This window comes from Macaca mulatta, chromosome 1 (assembly GCF_049350105.2).
Source record: "Macaca mulatta isolate MMU2019108-1 chromosome 1, T2T-MMU8v2.0, whole genome shotgun sequence".
Lineage (NCBI taxonomy): Eukaryota > Metazoa > Chordata > Mammalia > Primates > Cercopithecidae > Macaca > Macaca mulatta.
This window is the reverse complement of record NC_133406.1, coordinates 40,349,000-40,363,697: the sequence shown is the minus strand read 5'-3', so window position 1 is coordinate 40,363,697 and position 14,698 is coordinate 40,349,000. Positions and strand designations below refer to the sequence as shown.

General features: G+C 39.7%; 1 protein-coding gene across 3 annotated transcripts in view; it reads right to left on the bottom strand.

Moving 5' to 3' along the window:
• Positions 1-12,706: 12,706 nt before the first annotated feature.
• Positions 12,707-14,698, bottom strand: part of DHX9 (DExH-box helicase 9) — a 49,333-nt gene continuing 47,341 nt past the window's right edge. For 2 of the 3 annotated variants that reach the window (XM_077994338.1, XM_077994339.1), the window contains one exon: positions 12,801-13,484. In XM_077994338.1, the coding sequence (XP_077850464.1) occupies positions 13,118-13,484 (367 nt within the window). In that variant the 3' untranslated portion in view covers positions 12,801-13,117. Of the gene's footprint in view, positions 13,485-14,698 lie in introns of all 3 variants that reach the window. The other variant, NM_001266188.1, reaches the window with a different exon arrangement.

The following is a 14,698-nucleotide window of genomic DNA, read 5'->3' as shown; positions in this document are numbered from 1 at the left end:
TCCCACTGAAATGGTAGTTTCAATTCAAAGCTTAATTAAAAAATATTTAAATATCATAATGCTTTCATTGAATGATTCATTTTAACATATTTTTAAAATAATAGCTTTATTAAGATATACTTCACATGCCATAAGATTCACACAATACAAAGTGTACAATTCAATGATATTAGTATATTTTTAGTATATGGTACAGTCATCACTATTTAATCCAGAAACAAATACGGTTTTAAATACTGTTTTCTAATACTCTTCCAATAAAAAGTATTAGGTGTTCTATATAGATAAAAGACAAAATTTAATTTATAGCTAATTCCCAGTAACCAGAATAAGATAATATGTCATACATTAAAATAGGATAGTTTCTTTAAACTCATTCTTGTAGGTATACATTTTAGAAGAAAAAAGTGAAAAAAAGAAAAAATAGGATAGATTCAACAGCAAAAAACAAGGAAATCCAAAATAAGAGAGGTAAACAATACAGAAATGTATTTCTCCCTCATAGTCAAGAAGCACAGAGGTACTCAGTATAGGGCTAAGAGATGTTCCTTGTGGGAACTCATCGTAGGGCTGGGAGGTAGGTATGTAGGTAGATAGGTGTTTTGCGTTGTCAGAAATTCAGGTTTCTTCTATATTGTTTCACGATTATAAGATTACCATGAAAAACCACCATACGATCCAAGACAGCAATTGGTAATCAAGCTTTCATGTCTGGTTTTCAGCCAAGCAGAAGGGAAAGAACCTTTCTTCAAAGTTGCACACATTATTTTGACTTTCATGCTTCTACCTAAAATGTAATTACATGGCTACACTTAGCTGCAAATGAGAAATATAATCTTTACATTGGTTGGTCATGTGGCCTCTAAAATAGAGAGCTGATTTTCTAAGAAACAATGAATGGTCTTTTTCCCAAAGCAGAGCTTATGTTGACTTAAGAATACAAAAAGAAATAAGCACTCAGGCTTAAATACTTAAACTTTCGACTTTTACTTCATGTTATCTGTAACCTAACAAAGGTTATGCTGAATTGCCGTACACAATCATCTTTTGAGGCTGAGAGTTGATCATTTGTGTGTGTGTGTGTGTGTGTGTGTGTGTGTGTGTGTGTGTGTGTGTGTGAGACGGAGTCTTGCTCTGTTGCCCAGGCTGGAGTGCAGTGGTGCGATCTCGGCTTCCTGCAAGCTCCCCGTCCCAGGTTCACACCATTCTCCAGCCTCAGCCTCCCGAGTAGCTGGGACTACAGGTGCCCGCCACCACCACTCCCGGCTAATTTTTTTGTATTTTTAGTAGAGACAGGGTCTCTCCGTGTTAGCCAGGATGGTCTCGATCTCCTGACTTCATGATCCACCCGCCTCGGCCTCCCAAAGTGCTGGGATTACAGGCGTGAGCCACCGCGCCCGGCTGATCATTTATTTTTAAAAGGGCATGATTGTTCTTCAGTGTTTCATTAAATAGCACTTTTTTAAAAGAGGAAAACCTATAGGCAGTTCCATAGATTTTGTTTATACATAGTCTGTGTACACAAAGACTTGTTAATATAATTCCAGGATTGTCCTTGGGGGCCTTAACAAGAAACATCTTTCTATAATGAATGTAGTGAGTGTTAATAGTGGAGATTTGCCTTTTCCATCCCCTTCCCCCACCTTTCTCAGTTTTTGGCTTCAGAAAGAGTAGGTGATGGGCAAAGTAATATCTTTGAAGGTGTACAATAAAAGCAGTAGCCTTGTGTGAACAAACTTCTTACTCTGGCCATCTACCTCCCTTCTGTTGCTGTCACTGGTTTCTAACCAATTTGTCTTTTCCCAGGCCAACTACAGAATATAGTGATGCTGGTTTTTTTTTTCCTTTCATGATTCTAAAACATACATAAAGCATTTTTAAGATTTTCTAAGAATTTTGATGTTTCATAAAATTATTTTTTTTCCTCTTCTACCTTTCCTCCCGTACCTTTCCCCCCATACCTTATAAATGAAAGACTGAATTTATATATCGTATTAGTTTTCCACTGCAGTCATAATAAGTTACCATAAACTTAGTGGCTTAACACAGATTTATAATCTTACAGTTCTGTAGGTCAAAAATCTGGCATGGGTCTCACTTGGCCAAAATCAAGGTGTTGACAGGCCTGCATTCCTTTTTGGATGCTCTAGGGAAGGATCTGTTTCCTTGTTTGTTTGGGTTGTTGATAGAATTCAGTCCCTTGTAGTTGTAGGATTCAGATCCCTGTTTCCTTGATGGTTGACAGCTGAGTTTCTGGTGGCTGATTGCATTCCTTGGCTCATGGCCTCCACCCATTTTCAAAGCCAGCAATGGTGGATCAAGTGTCTCTCCTCTGAGTCTCTTCTCTATTCTTATGTCTCATCTCCCTGACTCCTTCTTCTGCCTCCCTCTTCCACTTTTAAGGACTCATGTGATTAGATTGACCCTGCCTCGATGATCCAAGATAATCTCACATCTCAAGATTCTTAACTTTATATATATAATTATATATATTTATATATGTTAAAAGTTAAGAATCATATATAAGAACTATATATGATTATATACTAGACAATATAATATATAAAATATATAATTAAATATATAAATAATATATAGTATAATATATACTTATTAAATATTTAAATATGTACCTATTCTTATTCTTATTTAAATATGTATATATTCTTATTATATATTATATATATTTAAATACATATATTTAAAAAATTAAGATTCTTGGCCTGGCACGGTGGCTCACACCTGTAATCCCAGCACTTTGGGAGCCGAGGCAGGTGGATCACCTGAGGTCAGGAGTTCAAGACCAGCCTGGCCAACATGGTGAAACCCCGTCTCTACTAAAAATACAAAAATTAACTGGGTATGGTGGCGTGTGCCTGTAGTCCCAGATACTTGGGAGGCTGAGGCAGGAGAATCGCTTGAACCTGGGAGATGGAGATTGCAGTGAGGCAAGATCGCACCATTGTACTCCAGCCTGGCAACAGAGTGAGACTCCGTCTCAAAAAAAAAAAAATCTTGAGATGTGAGATTATTTATTATATAATAGAGAGATATATTATAATGTACACATAATATATTATATTAATACAAAAATATAAAACTGTAAAATGATGTATTTAGTGGTTATTTTTTACATATCAGCATGAAAAATGTTTCACTGTTATGCCTGTTAAGATGAGAAACATTAAACATTTGATTATATAGCCAACTGCTTTGTTACCTTTATCTTAAATTTATTTCTAGGTATGAAAGAAATATGGAATTTCAAAGTGTGAAAATTCCTAAAAGTGCTTCCATTTAAGATAAATCCTAGGGTGACCAATTCATCCCAGTTTGCCCAGGACTTTCCCAGTTTTAGCGCTTCTTCTGTCTTAGAAAAATAGTCCTGGGCCAGTTGAGACATTTGGCAACTCTAGTCAGTTCCCAGGAAGAAAAGATTCTTTTTACATCTTTTTGTTATGTCTTAGATTTATTTTTTTACTCTTTAATTTTGTGTATACATAGTAGGTGTATATATTTATGAGGTACATGAGATAATTTGATACAGCATGCAATGAGTAATAACCACATCACAGTAAATGGGGCACCCATCACCTCAAGCATTTATTCTTGCTTTTTGTTACAAACAATCCAATTATACACTTTTAGTTATCTTTTTAAAAAATTTTATTTCATTTTTGGGAAGCAGGTGGTGTTTGTTTACATGAATAAGTTCTTTAGTTGTGATTTCTGAGATTTTGGTGCACCCAACACCTGAGCAGTGTACATTGCACCCAATGTGTAGTCTTTTATCCCTCACCCCTTCCCATCCTTCCCCCGAGTCCCCAAAGTCCACTATATCATTCTTACACCTTTGTGTCCTCATAGCTTAGCTCCCATTCATAAGTGAGAACATACAATATTTGGTTTTTCCATTCCTGAGTTACTTTATAAGAATAATGGTCTCCAACTCCATCCAGGTTGCTGCAAATGCAATTATTTCATTCCTTTTTATGACTGAGTAGTATTCCATAGTATATATATACTACATTTTCTTTATCCACTTGGTTGATGGGCATTTAGGCTGGTCCTGTATTTTTGCAGTTGTGAATTGTGCTGTGATAATCATGCATGTGCAAGTGTCTTTTACATTTAATGATTTCTTTTCCTCTGGGGAGCTACCCAGTAGTGGGATTGCTGAATCAAATGGTAGATCTACTTTTAGTTAAGGAATCTCTATACTGTTTTCCATAGTAGTTGTACTAGTTTACATTCCCACCAGCAGTGTAAAAGTGTTCCCTTTTCACCACATCCATGCAAACATCTATTGTGTTTTGAGTGTTAAATTATGGCCATTCATGCAGGAGTAAGGTGGTATCTCACTGTGGTCTTAATTTGCATTTCCCTGATAATTAGTGATGTTGAGCATTTTTCATATGTTTCTCGGCCATTTATATATCTTTTTAATTTTAAAACTTTTATTATTTTATTATTTTCTGTTTTTGAGATGGAGTCTTGCTCTATTGCCCAGGCTGGAGGGCAGTGGCACGATCTCGGCTCACTGCAACCTCCACCTCTCAGGTTCAAGCCATTCTCCTGCCTCAGCCCCCTGAGTAGCTGGGATTATAGGTGCGCAACCACCACACCCAGCTAGTTTTTGTATTTTTAGTAGAGATGGGGTTTCATCATGTTGGCCAGGCTGGTCTTGAACTCCTGACCTCAGGCGATCCACCCACCTCAGCCTCCCAAAGTGCTGGGATTACAGGCATGAGCCACTGCACCCAGCCTGTATAACTTCTTTTGAGAATTGTCTATTCATGTCCTTAGCCCACTTTTTGATGAGATTTTTTTCTTGCTGATTTGAGTTCCTTGTAGATTCTGGATATTAGACCTAGTTTGCAAATATTTTCTCCCCGTCTGTGGATTGTCTGTTTACTATGCTGATTATTTCTTTTGCTGTGCAGAAGTTTTTTAGTTTAATTAGGTCCCATCTGTTTTTGTTTTTGTTGCATTTGCTTTTGGGTTCTTGGTCATGAACTCTTTGCCTAAGCCAATGTCTAGAAGAGTTTTTCCGATGTTATCTTTTAGAATTTTTATGGTCTCAGGTCTTAGATTTAAGCCTTTGATCTGTCTCGAGTTGATTTTTATATAAGGTAAGAGATGAGGATCCAGTTTCATTCTTCTACATGTGGCTGCCGATTATCCCAGCACCATTTGTTGAATGCAGTGTCCTTTCCCCATTTTATGTTTTTGTTTGCTTTGTCAAAGATCAGTTAGTTGTAAATATTTGGCTTTATTTCTGGGTTCTCTATTCTGTTCCATTGATCTACATGCCTTTTTTTTTTTATAACAGTACCATGCTGTTTTGGTAACTGTAGCCTTGTTGTATAGTTTGAGTCAGGTAATATGATGCCTCTAGATTTGTTCTTTTCACTTAGTCTTGCTTTGGCTCTGTGGGCTCTTTTTTGGTTCCATATGAATTTTAGGATTGTTTTTTCTAGTTCTGTGAAGAATGATGATAGTATTTTGATGGGAATTGCATTAAATCTATAGATTGCTTTTGGCAGTATGGTCATTTTCACAATATTAATTCTACCCATCCATGAGCATGGGATATGTTTCTATTTGTTTCTGTCATCGATGATTTCTTTCAGCAGTGTTTGGTAGTCTTCCTTGCAGAGATTTTTCACCTCCTTGGTTAGGTATATTCCTAAGTATTTTATTTTTGCAGCTGTTGTAAAAGTGATTGAGTTCTTGATTTGAGTCTCAGCTGAGTTGTTCTTGGTTTATAGCAGTGCTACTGATTTGCATACATTGATTTTCTATCTTGAAACTTTACTGAGTTCATTTTTCAGATCTAGGAGCTTTTAGGATGAGTCTTACTGCATACCTAGGGTTTTCTAGGTATGTGATTATATCACTGACAGGGACAGTTTGACTTCCTCTCCACTGACTCAGATGCCCTTTCTCTTGTCTGATGCTCTGGCTAGGACACTTTTAGTTTTCTTTAAATGTACAGTAAATTATTGTTGCCTGTAGTTGCCCTGTTGTGCTACCAAATTCTAAATCTTATTCATTCAATCTAACAATATTTGTGTACCCATTAACCATCCCCACTTTCCTAGCACCCACCACTACCTTTGCCGGCCTTTGGTAACAATTTTTTTTTTTTTTTTTTTTTTTTGAGACGGAGTCTCGCTCTGCCGCCCAGGCTGGAGTGCAGTGGCCGGATCTCAGCTCACTGCAAGCTCCGCCTCCTGGGTTCACGCCATTCTCCTGCCTCAGCCTCCCGAGTAGTTGGGACTACAGGCGCCCGCCACCGCGTCCGGCTAGTTTTTTGTATTTTTTAGTAGAGACGGGGTTTCACCGTGTTAGCCAGGATGGTCTCGATCTCCTGACCTCGTGATCCGCCCGTCTCGGCCTCCCAAAGTGCTGGGATTACAGGCTTGAGCCACCGCACCCGGCCTTGGTAACCATTACTTTATCTCCATGAGTTCAGCTGTTTTAATTTCTCTATTCTGATCCATGAGTCTATGTGCCTGTTTTTATGCAAGTATTGTTACAGTGGGTAGCTAGTTGGGTATGAGTGGGGCAGAAGAGAGCTTTGCCCCATTCCCCGCCCCCCCAACCCCCAGCGATACACCAGGAGTGTCAGGCAACCATCAGGTGATGGTCAAGTGGTCAACTGTCTCTCTAAACTAATAATTGGTCATAGCCAGTGCCAAGAAAAGGCAGTCTCTTCTAATAAATAGAAAACACCTGAAACTGGTGATCAGCTGCTTCCTGATAAGAGCTCAGGAGTTTGGCAAGTGGGGAGAAGTAACATAAAACCCCAGAAGTATGCCAATGTATAAAACCCCAAGTCAAAAGGTCAAGCCACGCACTTGCCTCTTGAGTCACGTACTTGGCCCTCTTCCAAGTGTACTTTCCTTCCCTTTATTCCTGTTATAAAACTTTATTTTTTGGGAGATGGAGTCTCACTCTTGTCACCCAGGCTGGAGTGCAATGGCATGATCTTGGCTCTCTGCAACCTCCACTTCCTGGGTTCAAGCGATTCTCCTGCCTCAGCCTCCTGAGTAGCTGGGACTACAAGTGCCCTCCACCACGTCTGGCCAAATTTTTCTTTTCTTTTCTTTTCTTTTTTTTTTTTTTGAGACAGAGTTTCACTCTTGTTGCCCAGGCTGGAGTGCAACGGTGCAATCCTGGCTCACCGCAACCTCTGCCTCCTCGGTTCAAGTGATTCTCCTGCCTCAACGTTTCTGAGTAGCTGTAATTACAGGTGTGCACCACCACGCCCCACTAATTTTGTATTTTTAGTAGAGACGGGGTTTCTCCATGTTGGTCAGGCTGGTCTCGAACTCCCGACCTCAGGTGATCCACCCACCTCGGCCTCCCAAAGTGTTGGGATTTACAGGTGTGAGCCACTGCACCCAGCCTTAATTTTTGTATTTTTAGTAGAGACCGAGTTTCATCACATTGGCCAGGCTGGTCTCAAATTCCTGACCTCAGGTGATCCACCTGTTTGAGCCTCCCAAAGTGTTGGGATTATAGGCATGAGCCACCACGCCCGGCCCTTGTTATAAGACTTCTTAATAAAACTTTCACTCTTGCTCTAAAACTTGCCTCAGTCTCTCCTTCTGCCTTATGCCCCTCAAATTTTTCCTCTGAGGAGGCAAGAAATGAGGTTGTTTTAGACTCATATGAATTCACTGCCAGTAACATACTTTGGTGTTGTGTGACTCAGATATGTTCTGCTGCTAACAGTACCATGTTGTTTTGGTTCCTGTAGTTCTGCAGTATAATTTGAAGTCAGGTAATGTGATTTCTCCAGTTTTGTTCTTTATGCTCAGGATGGCTTTGGCTATTCTGGGTCTTTTGTGGTTCCATTTAAAGTTTAGAATTATTTTTGCTGTTTCTGTGAAGAATGTCATTGGTATTTTGATAGAGAACGCATTGAATCTGTAGATTGCTTTGGGTACTGTGGACGTTTTAACAATACCGATTCTTCCAATCAAAGAACAGGAATATTTTTCCATTTATTGGTGTCCTCTTCAATTTCTTGCATCGGCGTTTTATAGTTTTTATTGTAGAGATCATTCATGTCTTTGGTGAAATTTATTCGTATTTTATTTGTAGCTATTGTAAATTGACTTTCTTGATTTCTTTTTCAGATTGTTTGTTGCTGGCATAGAAATGCTATTAATTTTTGTATGTTGGTTTGTATCTTGCAACTTTACCGAATTTATCTGTTCCAGTAGTTTTTCTGCCGGATTCTTGAGGTTTTTCCAAACATAAGACCATATCATCTGCAAACAAGGATAATTTGACTTTTTCCTTTCCAATTTGGATGCCCTTTATTTCTTTCTTGTCTGATTGCTCTAGTTAGGACTTCCAGTTATGTTGAATAACAATGGTGAAAATGGCATCCTTGTCTTGTTCTAGATCTTAAAGGAAAGTCATTTCCCATTCAGTATGATACTCTAGCTGTGGGTCTGTCATATATGGATTTTATTGTATTGAGGTATGTCCTTCTATACCCAGTTTTTTGAGTGTTTTATTTAAATCATGAAGGGATGGTTGGATTTTAACAAATGTTTTTCAGCATCAATTGAAATTATGATTTTTATCCTTCATTCTGTTGATATGATGTGTCTCATTGGTTGATTTGCATATGTTGAACCATTTTTCAGATGAAGGAAGGAGTCTTTCTAGAAGCTGCAAGCTGTGCTTGGTTTTGGGGAAGGGGTGACGTAACACTCCGTTGGCTGCCCCAGCTGGTGTCTCACTAGTTTGTGTGTACCTCAAATGAACTGGCTGAGAGCCCAGCACACCACCACGACTTGTCCAGTAATTGCAGTCCTTGTGGCCTAGACTGCCTTTCATTTAGGAACCCAGAGCACTTAAGCCTACAGTGGCAGGGCGTGTCAGAAGTCAGGTTCCAACCTCTGGGAAGGACAATTCATCTCTGGCTATAAATATCTAGGTATCAATATACCTAGCCATCTCTGGCTAGGTATAAATGTTTCCTCCAAGGGCATGGGCTGAATTCTTCTTTGCACTGTGATAAAGTAGCACTCAGTTCCAACGCAACGTCTCACATTGTTCCCCCACTGCCAGGCACACAGATTCTGTCTGTGCCATGTGGCCGCTGCCAGGGCAGAGAAAGGGTGATGTAGGCAAGTCAAGACTCTTTCCTACCTTCTTCCGTGCCTCTTTCCTCAATATACCTCTTTCCAGGTACTGTGATCGCTCACCTGATTTTTGGTTCTTACAAAGGTGTTTTGTGTGGATCGTTTTCAGTTTGGTGTTCTTGCGGGGAGAAGGTCACTGGAGGTTTCTATTAAGCCATCTTGCTCCACCTCTCCTCATATCTTTTCTTAAAAGCTAAATTATCACTAAAATAGTCTCAGAAATTCAGGTAACCTCGGTTAACTTTGAGATTCAATATTACATTTTCCCCACATGGTCCAGAAATATTTTATACATGTGATAGGACAGTCTGCAAATATGAGTTATACAAATACAACTTTAAAAAACTTCCCTTTTTGTCTTCTAGACAGTAATTCAAGTCTAAGTCTTTCTGGCAAATACAGTAGAATTCAGGAGCTGTTTTCCCAGTCAAAACCAAAATTCGTATCAGTTCCAATAAAATTAGAAATTCCATTTTTGGTTTTCTTTACTATCCTCCTGTCCCAATTCTGTTTCCAGATTCAGAGAGAGGGAAATTGGAATTCAAATACATGCTTGGCTAAAGTTGATGTCTTCTTTCTTGTTGTTTGGGCTGACCCCTAAGTTGGCACAACTATTCATATTGTGATCTGTTCCTATGGCATAGGTGACGTTCAGAGGGTCTGGAGTGTAGCTCCACAGCATAGAAGATCCCATCAAATTGTAGCTGCTTGCTTGAGGACACTGTACCTACACCTTCTGTTAACACAGAGAGGTCTGCAGCTTGGCTTCCTCAAACTGGCACATCAGCTTTTTCTTCCAGATAACTTTCAAGCTGCCAACCACGGACTAAACAGGTGCAATTCAGGCCACTGTCTTTCCTGTCTGAACTTCTGGAAGGGCAGACTCAGTTGTCACTGCCAGCTCTACTACCGCAAACTCCAGTAGATATGTGCTGTGAGAGAAGGGGTGGTAAGCAGAAACCTTTCTACAAATTTTTTCCTCGAACTCTCTCCCATCTCCTGAACGGGAACGGTGTGTATTCAAGCTCTCATTTTGGAAGAACTTTCAGTCATTGCACACCTGCTGTGACATTCTTTAACTATTGTCTTTGTTCTAAGCAGAATGTAGAGATGACTAAGAAAGGAAATGAAGGCTGGGTGTGGTGGCTCATGCCTGTAATCCCAGCACTTTGGGAGGCCAAGGCGGGTGAATTGTCTGAGGTCCAGAGTTCAAGACCAGCCTGGGCAGGTGAAAACCCGTTTCTACAAAACATAAAAAAAATTAGCTGGGTGTGGTGGTGGCAGGTGCCTGTGGTCCCAGTTACCCACTGCTTAGGAGGCTGAGGTGGGAAGATCGCTTGAGCCTGGGAGGTAGAGGTTGCAAGTGAGCTGAGATTGCGCCACTGCACTCCAGCCTGGGTGACCCTGCCTCAAAACAGAAATTCAACAGTAGTTGATGTCTGAAGGTATTAATATACCACAAAATACTCTATGTAGCCTTCTGCTCTTTTAAGTCTCATCTAAAAAAAGGCATGATTTCTGGACTTTATAATGGATTCTTTGACAAGTGAAGTGGATTCCCACTTACAGCTATGACAAGTACAAATGGCACTTAACCTCCCATGTAAGCAACTAGTGAAACAGCTGCTTTCAGACATTAGGCAACAGGCAATGCAGAACTGTGATCCCCCAATAAGGAAAACAATGAGACAAGTCCATGACTATGTGGAAGCACTTTCTGGGTCACCGCGGAGGGAGAAACTACCAAGCAGAGCACTGCAGTTATGAGACAAACGAGTTTGGGGAGGACAGCTGAAATGTGTGGGGCACACACAGCGGGGAGCTACATATGAAGCTCCTTAGGTCTTCAGCTGAATATGAAAAGATTAGAACTATGCCTTAGTGCTTTTTTTCAACCTTTAGAGAATGCACTGACAACTTTTGGCCATTTTTCAATTTCACATTTCTAATTGAATTTGTTGGAGGCATGAGTACCATTCAAATGAACCATTATTGATTTTATACTAAGGGAGGAGACCATTCCTCGTATCATCTTATGCCCGATTTCTGCCTCCAAAGAAAGAAGTAAAAACTAAAAGGCAGAAATGAAATCCACAGGCAGACAGCCTGGCGCCACACCCTGGGCCTAGTAGTTAAAAGACTGACCCCTGACCTAATTGGTTATCTATAGATTACAGACATTGTATAGAAATGCACTGTGAAAATCCCTATCCTGTTTTCTTCTGATCTAATTACCAGTGCATGCAGCCCCCACCTGCTTGCTCAATCAATCATGACCCCCTCACACGCACCCCTAGAGTTGTGAGCCCTTAAAAGGGACAGGAATTGCTCACTCGGGGAGCTCGACTCTTGAGACAGGAGTCTTGCTGATGCCCCGGCTGAAAAAACCCCTTCTTTAACTTGGTGTCAGAGGAGTTTTGTCTGCGGCTCGTCCTGCTACTATACCTTTTATGGGAGTTTTCACAACGTGCAAAGGGAGAGAAAGCATGCTCCATCAATGGTGCTAGTTCAGTATGGCTAGCTACAGCTGTACAGCAGAAATGAAGGTAGAGCTGGAGTCAGGGGCTAAGAAGGGAGTTTAGCCTCTACCCTGCCGGCAGTAAGAACCATTGGTTTAAGTCAGGAGAGAGGGTATGAAATCAGATTCGTTTGGGAATGTTTACTCTAGCTGTAGTGGAGATTAGATTGAGGCAGGCCTGTAGGCAGGATCAGTTAAGTGGTTGCTGTGGCACTGTATGTCCAAACTAAGACTGAATAGAACAGAGGCAACTGATCTATAAAAGTATATTGAAAGATGTTTTGAGCTGACTAGAGGTGGTGGCTTAAGCAATTAAGCAGCTGAAAACTCCAAAGAAAACGGAGCAGAGAACACAGTACTGTCAGGACATAGGGTAGGTTGGGAGGGGAAGGAGGTCAGTTTGGAAAGCACTGAGATTTTTTTCTGTGGGATATTTAAGCAGAGATACATGTTCAGTATGCAGCTGCTTACATGGCTCAGAAAGGAAATCAAGGTTGGAGATAGACTTGTGTGTCTGTAAATATGTGCCATCAGCTTAACTGCTGAAGGTGATCTACAACATATATGCAGGATAAAGGACTTTGAAAAGGAAACCAAGACAAAAATATGACTTGCCCAAGATCATCCACATGGTGGAGAAAAGAATTAAGACAGACCCAGTTCTGTCTAATCCAATACCTTTGCCCTCTCCCATTGCTCAAATGAGAAATCTGCAAATTCACTGGAAACTGTAAAGTGTTATAAATGTATGAACATGTCTATTAAAGTGGCTTAAGAGTTCTAACGGAGTGATTATATTGCTTTTAATTGTCACAGTAGAAACTCACTTAGAAAAGAAAATGCTGGCCTTGGTCTTATTCAAAGACAGAATATGGGAGGAAGCCAAATGTTCAGCCCTAGGTCAAAAGTTTTATTCAGGTTTATGTGGCTTGTACACTTGCCAGTATTTACTTCAAAAGGTAACAATTCCAAGGTGATTTTTCTATTACAAGTAGTATCACTTAGTATACTTTTGAAACATGGTACAACTTCTCTGACATTTAAAATGAACAGATGTAACTGGCATTATAAAATTTTCTAATATATAAGGTCAACAAACTACACGGCAAGTATTCGGTGTAATACTTTATTTTCTACTGTATTAAACGAAAGCCAGGAAAATACCAAGTTATTTAAAGGCAAATCTTTACTCCTTAAAGAAAAAATACAAACTGTGGTATTTTTAAGATAGATCGTTATATTTTACATAATATAAACAAAATCACTAATGCATCTATATGCTTGGTTTCCTTAAACTACAATGAACCACAGAATGGGTGAAAATGCATTTACTTTTTGGTGGCAAATAAACATATTGGAAAAAACACGTAACACATAGCATGCCTTTTTTTCCTTACTGTCTACACACAGGAACTGACATAACCAAGATTTAATAGCCACCACCTCCTCTCCCCTGTCCAAAGTAGCCACCTCCATAGGCCCCCCTACCACCTCCTCGCTGGAATCCCCCAGATCCTCTGTAGCCTCCACTAGGCCCTCTGTAGTCTCCTCCAGAGTTGCCTCTAAAGCCACCTCGGGAAACTCCTCTATAGCCTCCACCAACACCTGCACCATATCCTGCCCGAAAGGAGTTGGGGCTGCCACCATAGCCTCCGCTACCATAGCCTCCGCCACCATAGCCTCCACTGGTATAGCCACCGCCATAGCCTCCACCGCTGTAACTAGAACCTCCCCTTCTATATCCGCTTCCATTGTCGTATCGGGCCATCTTGGGAGGACGTGGACCATCTCCATACCTAGGAAAAGCACAAAACCATCACTTCAGCAAAGCATTCTTATTATTTCCCAACCACTCACCAAATGCACACAGTTAGTTATATTTGAAAATTTAATACATAAAGGGAATGAAGCCAAACGCACAAATCGAAATTGAAACAAAATTGATCTGCTATTCTAAAACAGTCATCAATTATATCCATCTGTTTTTCTGAAGTTCTTTCTGGTTCAATCTCAAAGGTTTTGAATTTTGGCAGTATGTCATTACAACTTTAAGAAGTGCTCTTACTCAGGTCAACAACATAGTGTTCCAAGAAGGCAAGCATTAGGAGAGGGTTCCTGGAGCTGCCAATAAACTATTTGGTCTTTATCACTAAAAGTTTTCCTGCAATAATTCTGAAATACGATTTTGAAAAATGTATATCTAATTTTGAAAAATTCTATCTACTACTGTAATTTAGGCCACCACATATTCATACATCCTAAACTCTCTTACGTATATCCCTTTCTTTCTAGTTTCTGGACTACTATCCCTCATAGAAACAGATTATATATACAAAGGTTCCTTGCTTACCAGCCCTCCTACCAAAAATAATCTCTCTTCTCCTAAACACCCATGAATACTTAATTTGTTATCTGCCTATGATGCTTACTGAATTATCCTATACATTTAAGCACCTAGGAGGGCCACAGTAAAGCCTAGTAAGAACACTGTTTCAGGAGGCATGTTGCCTGGGTTTGAATCTGGTTCTATCAGTTATTAGTTGTATGACCTTGAGTCTTATCTGTGCCCGGTTTCCTTATTTATATTAAAGAGAATGAGGATAACCATCTACCCATTTTATAGACAGACCAAATGCAGTAAGTCATTTTTGATGAGGAATTAGAGGTCATTTTTGGATAACTGGAAGGATTTTAGTACAATAGCATATTATAGTATTACTAAAACACTTAAGGTTTTGGGGTGGTATTGTGACCATGTTCTTAAAAGATATGAAGTGTATTGATGTAAAATGTGGTAGTGCCTACTACTTCATCACAAATGATTAAGGAAATGTACAAAACGCTGAAAATTAGTGAATCTAAACAAAGACTATATGGCTAAACATTGTATCACTTTTCTGCCTTTTTGGCAAGTATCAAGTATTTGTAAATAAAAACTCATGGGCAAAGGAAAAAATTTTAAAACCTGAAGCAAATAAAAATTTTAAGAATTAAGATAAATTTCTCATTT